This window comes from Salvelinus sp. IW2-2015, unplaced genomic scaffold, assembly GCF_002910315.2.
Source record: "Salvelinus sp. IW2-2015 unplaced genomic scaffold, ASM291031v2 Un_scaffold1501, whole genome shotgun sequence".
Taxonomy (NCBI): Eukaryota; Metazoa; Chordata; class Actinopteri; order Salmoniformes; family Salmonidae; genus Salvelinus; species Salvelinus sp. IW2-2015.
This window is the reverse complement of record NW_019942949.1, coordinates 204,727-212,502: the sequence shown is the minus strand read 5'-3', so window position 1 is coordinate 212,502 and position 7,776 is coordinate 204,727. Positions and strand designations below refer to the sequence as shown.

Below are 7,776 nucleotides of genomic sequence, written 5' to 3'. Positions count from 1 at the left end.
GACTGTTGAACATGTCGTCCACTAGCAGCCTCCGTCCAGTACCCTGCCCTGAACTTACGTCATTGTTACTAGCGGCTACCCACCTGGTACTTTACCTGCACCTTAGAGACTACTGCCCTATGTAAAAGACATGCGAATCACTGTCACTTTAATAATGTTTACATACTGTTTGCTACTTCATATGTACAGTTGAAGTCGAAGTTTACATACACTTAGGATGAGTATAAAACTTGTTTTTCCAATCACTCACAAATGTCTTGTTAACAAACAACTATGATGTTGGCAAGTCGGTAGACATCTACTTTTGCATCACGAAGTAAATTTTTCCAACAATTGTTTACAGAACAGATTATTTCACTTATAATTCAACTGTATCACAATTCCAGTGGGTCAGAGTTTACATACACTAAGTTGGACTGTTGCCTTTAAACAGCTTGGAAAATTCCAGAAATTGATGTCATGGCTTTAGAAGCTTCTGATAGGTAATTTACATAATTTGAGTCAATTGGAGTTACCTGTGGATGTATTTCAAGCGCCTACCTCAACTCAGTGCCTCTTTGCTTGACATCATGGGAAAATCAAAAGAAATCAGCCAACACTTCAGGAAGAAAAAAATTGTAGACCTCCACAAGTCTGGTTCATCCTTGGGAGCAATTTCAAATGCCTGAAGGTACCACGTTCATCAATAGTACAAGTATAAACACCATGGGACCAGCAGCCGTCATACCGCTCAGGAAGGAGACACGTTCTGTCTCCAAGAATGAACGTACTTTGGTGCAAAAGTGCCAAATCATCCCAGAACAGCAGCAAGGACCTTGTGAAGATGCTGGAGGAAACAGGTACAAAAGTATGTATATCCACAGTAAAACGAGTCCTATATACGACATAACCTGAAAGGCGCTCAGCAAGGAAGAAGCCACTGCTCCAAAACCGCCATAAAAAAGCCAGACTACGGTTTGCAACTGCCACATGGGGACAAAGATCGTACGAGGATGATGACGCTATGCACGTAGTACTCGGTGGATTCTCCATGCAGCGGCAGGATGATGACGCTATGCACGTAGTACTCGGTGGATTCTCCATGTAGCGGCAGAATCTACCAAGAGTTCTCAATTCGTAATTATCACGGCTGTCTACATTCCATCAGAAGCCAACAACTACTCTGGCACTCAATCCACTGTATGGGGCCATGAAACAAACAGGAAACCGCTCACCCAGAGACTGCGTTTCTGAAAGAGCGGAGACTTACAACCGTACTACCTCACTTCTACCACTAGGAGTGATACAATTCTAGACCACTTTTACTCTACCCACAGAAACGCATACAAGACCCTCCCTTCGGCACATCTGACCATGACTCCATTCTCCTGTTTACAAACAAAAGCTCAAACAGGAAGTACCAGTGATGTGCCCAATACGGAAGTGGTTCGATGAAGCGGACGCGAGGGCGACACCGATTCAACCCTGAGAAATTTCAGAACTCAAGAACTCGGATACCTGTGTCAACACCTACTACCAGCTAGTCAGCTAGCTAGGTTGCCATGGAGCCCGCTTGGCCTAGAACAACTAATGAACGTTTCCAGCGCTGAAGAAGCTGTGTTTTATTACGAGACAATATTGACAATCCGGAGTTCCAATGAGGCAGTTGTTTGCTAGCGGATTGTCAAACGTACTGCAAATGGAGAAATCATGTGACTAAAACTGAATAAAAAGAAGAAGAAACTACACTATGAAACAAAAGATGAATGACAGTAAAAAGCTTTGGAGCACCTTGAATTACATTTAGGGCAAAAAGGCAAACTCAGCTCCGTCACTGAGGCGGCTCATTCATCACAAAATCCACTGATATTACCAACTACTTTTAATACATTTTTTAATTGGTAAGATAAGCAAACTTAGGCATGACATGCCAGCAACAAACACTGACACTACACATCCAAGTATATCTGACCAAATTATGAAAGACAACAATTGTAATTTTGAATTCCTTAAAGTGAGTTTGGAAGAAGTGAAAAAAATGATTGTCTATCAACAATGACAAGCCACCGGGGTCTGACGATCTGGATGGAATTTGTTTTAGGATAATAGCAGACGATATTGCCACTCCTGTTTGTCATATCTTCAATTTAAGCCTACTAGAGAGCGTGTGCCCTCAGGCCTGGAGGGAAGCTAAAGTCATTCCGCTACCCAAGAATAGTAAAGCCCCCTTRACTGGCTCAAATAGCCGACCAATCAGACTGTTACCAACCATTAGTAATCTTCTGGGAAAAATGGTGTTTGAACACATGCAATGCTATTTTACAGTAAACAAATTGACAACAGARTTATAGGGAAGGACATTCAACAAGCACAGCACTCACTGATGATTGGTTGAGAGAAATTGATGATAACATGATTGTGAGGGCTGTCTTGTTAGACTTCAGTGCAGTTTTTGACATTATCAATCATAGTCTGCTGCTGGAAAAATGTGTGTTATGACTTTACAGCCCCCTGCTATAATGTGGATAAAGAGTTACCTGTCTCACAGAACACAGAGGGTGCTCTTTAATGGAAGCAAACATGAAGACATACAGTGTATTCCCTGCTCAATAAAACTCTATCACCAGACGGATAGTTATTTTAACTTCACTGTTGTTCCACACTGTATGGAAAAACTATATCAGGGAGGGGAGAGGAGGAAAGGAAAAGGAGGGACGGGAGAGAGCGGAGGAAAGGGAGCAGCTCCATTGTGCTTACAGGCAGTTATGTTACACTCTCTCCTAACTGAAATAAACGTGACTGAGCTGAGGGTCACACTGTGAGTGTGACTGAGCTGAGGGTCACACTGTGAGTGTGACTGAGCTGAGGGTCACCAGGTAACATTCTGAGTGTGTTGTCTAACACTAACAGCACCATATTTGTTTGTACTGGTGTGTCCTGATTGGTCTGTGTGTTTCCTCAGAGCCTTTGTGATGTTGGAGTGTCATGTGGTGTGACAGTGCGGGGGTTCCGGGGCTCACGCATCGGAATGCCACAGGGTTCCACGTCGACACCGCTGCTCGTCTTCCTATTGGCCACGCTGGGATACGGTGAGTGGGAGTGGCTTGAGGGTTTCCGTGCTGACTTGGAACAAAACTTTGGCACAGGGTTCCACGCCGCTGCTCCTCTTCCTATTGGCCACGCTGGAATGTAGCGTCATATCAATCAATCAAATGTATTGATAAAGTCCTTTTTACATCAGCTGATATCTCAAAGTGCTGTACAGAAACCCAGCCTAAAACCCCAAACAGCAAGCAATGCAGGTGTAGAAGCACGGTGGCTAGGAAAAACTCCCTAGAAAGGCCGGAACCTAGGAAGAAACCTAGAGAGGAACCAGTCCTCTACTGGCTGTACTGGGTAGAGAAGAACCAGGCTCTGAAGGGTGGCCAGTCCTCTACTGGCTGTACTGGCTAGACCAGAGGAACCAGGCTCTGAGGGGTGACCAGTCCTCTACTGGCTAGAGAGGAACCAGGCTCTGAGGGGTGACCAGTCCTCTACTGGCTGTACTGGCTAGACCAGAGGAACCAGGCTCTGAGGGGTGACCAGTCCTCTACTGGCTAGAGAGGAACCAGGCTCTGAGGGGTAGACCAGTCCTCTACTGGCTGCCGGGTGGAGATTATAACAGAACATGGCCGTTAAGGCTGGATTCCAGATCGTTCTTAGTTGATGAGCAGGATCAATTTATATTTATACATATTTTGTATATGTATTTTGTGTGTTTATGTTTGTATACATGTTTACACATGTTTTGTATACATATTTTGTATGTTTGTATATACATTTTGTATGCTCGAGGGGGTACAGGGGAGTCCCATCACAATATCCCATAACGACAAGAGGAAAACCTGGTCCAGTCTGCTTTCCGCCAGACACTGGGAGATGAATTCACCTTTCAGCAGGACAATAACCTAAAACACAAGGCCAAATATACACTGGAGTTGCTTACCAAGACGACATTGAATGTTCCTGAGTGGCCAAGTTACAGTTTTGACTTAAATCGGCTTGAAAATCTATGGCAAGACTTGACAATGGTTGTCTAGCTATGATCAACCAATTTGACAGAGCTTGAAGATTTAAAAAAAGAATAATGGGTAAATGTTGCACAATCCATGTGTATAAAGCTCTTAGATTTACCCAGAAAGACTCACAGCTCTTAGAGACTGACCCAGAAAGACTCACAGCTCTTAGAGACTGACCCAGAAAGAGACTCCCAGCTCTTAGAGACTGACCCAGAAAGACTCACAGATCTTAGAGACTGACCCAGAAAGACTCACAGCTCTTAGACTGACCCAGAAAGACTCACAGCTCTTAGACTGACCCAGAAAGAGACTCACAGCTCTTAGAGACCTGACCCAGAAAGAGACTCACAGCTCTTAGAGACCGACCCAGAAAGACTCACAGCTCTTAGAGACTGACCCAGAAAGACTCACAGCTCTTAGAGACTGACCCAGAAAGACTCACAGCTGTAATGGCTGCCAAAGATGATTCTAACATGTATTGACTCAAAGTCAGTTAAGAACAAATTCTTATTTACAATGACAGCCTAGGAACAGCCTAACCCACTGTTATTTGTTCTTAACTGACTTGCCTAGTTAAATGAAGGTTAAAAACATATTTTTTAATGTATATATGTACAGTTGAAGTCAGAAGTGTACATACACCTTAGCCAAATACATTTAAAATCCGTTTTTTAAAATCTCTATTCCTGACATTTAATCAGAGTAACAATTCCCTGTCTTAGGTCAGTTAGGATCACCACTTTATTTTAATAATGTGAAATGTCAYAATAATAGCAGAGAGAATGATTTCTTTCTTTCTTTGTTCAGGGGCAGAACGACAGATGTTTACCTTTTCAGCTCAGGGATTCGATCTTGCAACCTTTCGGTTACTAGTCCACGCTCTAACCACTAGGCTACCTGCCACATATGTACATACATATATTACACATATATACTTTTTATTTTAGAATTTTTCTTCTACTTTGACATTACAGTATTTTGTGTAGATCGTTGAAAATAATAAAGTACAATTAAATCCATTTTAATCCCAATTTGTAACACAACAAAATCTGGAAAAAGTCAAAGGGTGTGACTTTCTTTAGGCACACAAACACACATCCACACAACAAAGTTGTTCTCTTTGTTCTACTCTACCTCTTGCTATTGAGTTTTGTCCCAAATGGCACCCTATTCCCTATGGGCACTGGTCAAAAGTAGTGCACTAAATAGGGAATAGGGTGCCAATAGGGACATATCTTTTTTAGTATGAAGGTCAACCAAACCCATTCAAACCTGCTGAGAGAGGAAAGACCACTGGGACAGGAAATAAAGGGAGAGAGAGGGGAAGGGAGAGAGTGTTGAAGAGATGGAGAGAGAGAGGGGAAGGGAGAGAGAGAGGGAGAGYGGAAGGGGAAGGGGGAGAGATGGAGGGAGACGGTTGAAGGGAGGGGCAGTCTGTTCCTCCACCCTCTTCCCTTTGTAGGGTGTGACAGGATGTGACCGATACACAGCGGCATTCACACATCACAATGCCACTGCAGCCCTGTACTACAAAGACACAGAGACGGACAGACAGACACACAGAGACAGGTAGAGAGAGAGACACAGGCAGAGAGAGAGACAGACGGATACACAGAGACAGACCGAGACGTAGAGAGGCAGACCGAGACGTAGAGAGGCAGACCGAGACGTAGAGAGCAGACCGAGACGTAGAGAGGCAGACCGAGAACGTAGAGAGGCGACCGCAGACGTAGAGAGGCAGACCGAGACGTAGAGAGGCAGACCGAGACGTAGAGAGGCAGACCGAGACGTAGAGAGGCAGACCGAGACGTAGACTTAGAGGTAGACAGACAGACAAACAAACACAGAGATACCATAATTGATGAAATGGACTACAATCTACATGATTTTTCTTACTGTCTACCTAACTACCTACTATTTAAATAAATCTGCCCCCTTCTCTGACTTTATAGCTATGGCTGGTCTCCGCCTGTGGCCCTCCGTCCATGTTGCCCTTAGTAACAGCAGTGTGTTCCTCAACTACGACACCGCAGACCGCAACGCTTCCTCCGACATCCGGAACATGACCCTAACTCTGGTTGACACGGAAASTAACGCCACCCTGCTCACCAGAACCCTGCCAGCCAACCAATCAGAGGGGAGATTAGGTTAGTGCTCTGGTCTAACGACATTGTCTGTAGACAACACTTGTCTCGTTCTAATGGTCTACGGACAATGTCGTTAGATGAAACCAGCCTTTACTTTTTTTTTTAACTGAATGTCAGAGCCGTGTATTTAGCGAGGACATTGYGGTTTCTGCGTTATGATACATTTACATGAAACTACATTTCATGGCAGCCATGTTGGCTCCCCGTGGGCAATATTGACCAATAGCAGTTCACTGAATTTTCTGACTTTGTACAAGGTTCCGAAATTGTCGTCATGAATGGTTAAATAGAATGCTGTAAAGCGCTAACATGGTATTCATTCTAAAAGCTGGCCAAAACATCTCATTGAACTATGTACACTACGCTGTATCCCATATTACAAATACACTTTGATCTGACTTGATTTTAGAGTTAAACTGCTCCTGCTTCCTGTACGCTGGAACATTCCGCTTCCGCCTGGAGCAGATTGACTACGCAACCGCTAATGCTAGCGTAACGGATAGAGATGGGAATGGGGTTGTTACGACTACTATTACTGCCACCTGGTGGTGGAGCTCGGAGCTTCGGGTGGAGTGGCCGACCTTTCACATTGCCGTGGACCGAGCCAGCAACCAATCAGGATCCTTCCAGGTGAGGAGAGGGTCTGTATGTGTGGATGGTTGGTTGTTAAACTTAATGATAGCCGTTTACACAATAGCTGCTATTTATCATCTTATGTATCATTCAAGTGAGCCACTGTCTGTCCCTCGTCCCCTTTGCCTCTCCCAGGTGGGTATCTCGACCAATGAGCTGTTCCAGTCCTGCTCCTCTGGCCTTGGTTCCGCCCTCTTCCTGGAGGTCAGCTACCTGGAGTTCAACCAGATTGGTCGAAATAGCATCGACAAGGTCCGCGCCCGCACCCGGCACCCAATCAAAGAGCTGCGTTCTCAGACGGTGGATCTGTCGTGTGCATTCCATTTCACAGAGCGAGACTTCATCAGGTACTTTGTTGTTTTACTTCTCTCCTGTTTGGATGAGTCTCTTCTCCTTTGGATGAGTCTCTCTCGCTGTTGGATGAGTCCTCTCTCCTGTTGGGATCAAGTCTCCTCATCCTGGTTGGATGCAGCTCTCTCTCCTGTTGGATGAGGTCCCGTCTCTCCCTTGTTCAGCTTGTCAGTGCACCCCACGTGATGTTACGTATGCTGTGTGGAAACCAAATTGAGATTGGCGAGAGGTGGGGCTTGCAGCGCGTCAAAGCTCGTGCTGAAATAAAATAATACGATTCAATTTTATCACCCTGGACAAATCATGCGGCTGGGAAATGTATACTACTGCTATACCTACTTTGATTATTTATCACGCTGCACTTCTGCCAGGGCTGGGAATTACTTTATACTACTACTATACTACTATATGATATTATCGACCATGACTGCCACGGGCTGGGAATTACTACTACTTATACTATTATATGATAATTATCACCTGAACTGCCAGGCTGGGAAATCTATCACCTACTAACTATATGTAATATTATTCACCTGCTAATAGGGGCTGGGAATCTTACTACTACTAACTGATACTAATATAGTATATTATCACCTGACTGCCAG

The 7,776-nt window shown here is 44.5% G+C and overlaps 1 protein-coding gene across 1 annotated transcript in view; it reads left to right on the top strand.

Moving 5' to 3' along the window:
* LOC112071051 (thrombospondin type-1 domain-containing protein 1) overlaps positions 1-7,776 on the top strand; it is a 23,422-nt gene that overhangs the window by 7,851 nt on the left and 7,795 nt on the right. Inside the window, exons 2-5 of the mRNA XM_024138503.2 lie at positions 2,942-3,068; positions 5,990-6,184; positions 6,594-6,814; positions 6,953-7,164. Of these exons, the coding sequence (XP_023994271.1) occupies positions 3,008-3,068; positions 5,990-6,184; positions 6,594-6,814; positions 6,953-7,164 (689 nt within the window). The 5' untranslated portion in view covers positions 2,942-3,007. The remainder of the gene's footprint in view (positions 1-2,941; positions 3,069-5,989; positions 6,185-6,593; positions 6,815-6,952; positions 7,165-7,776) is intronic.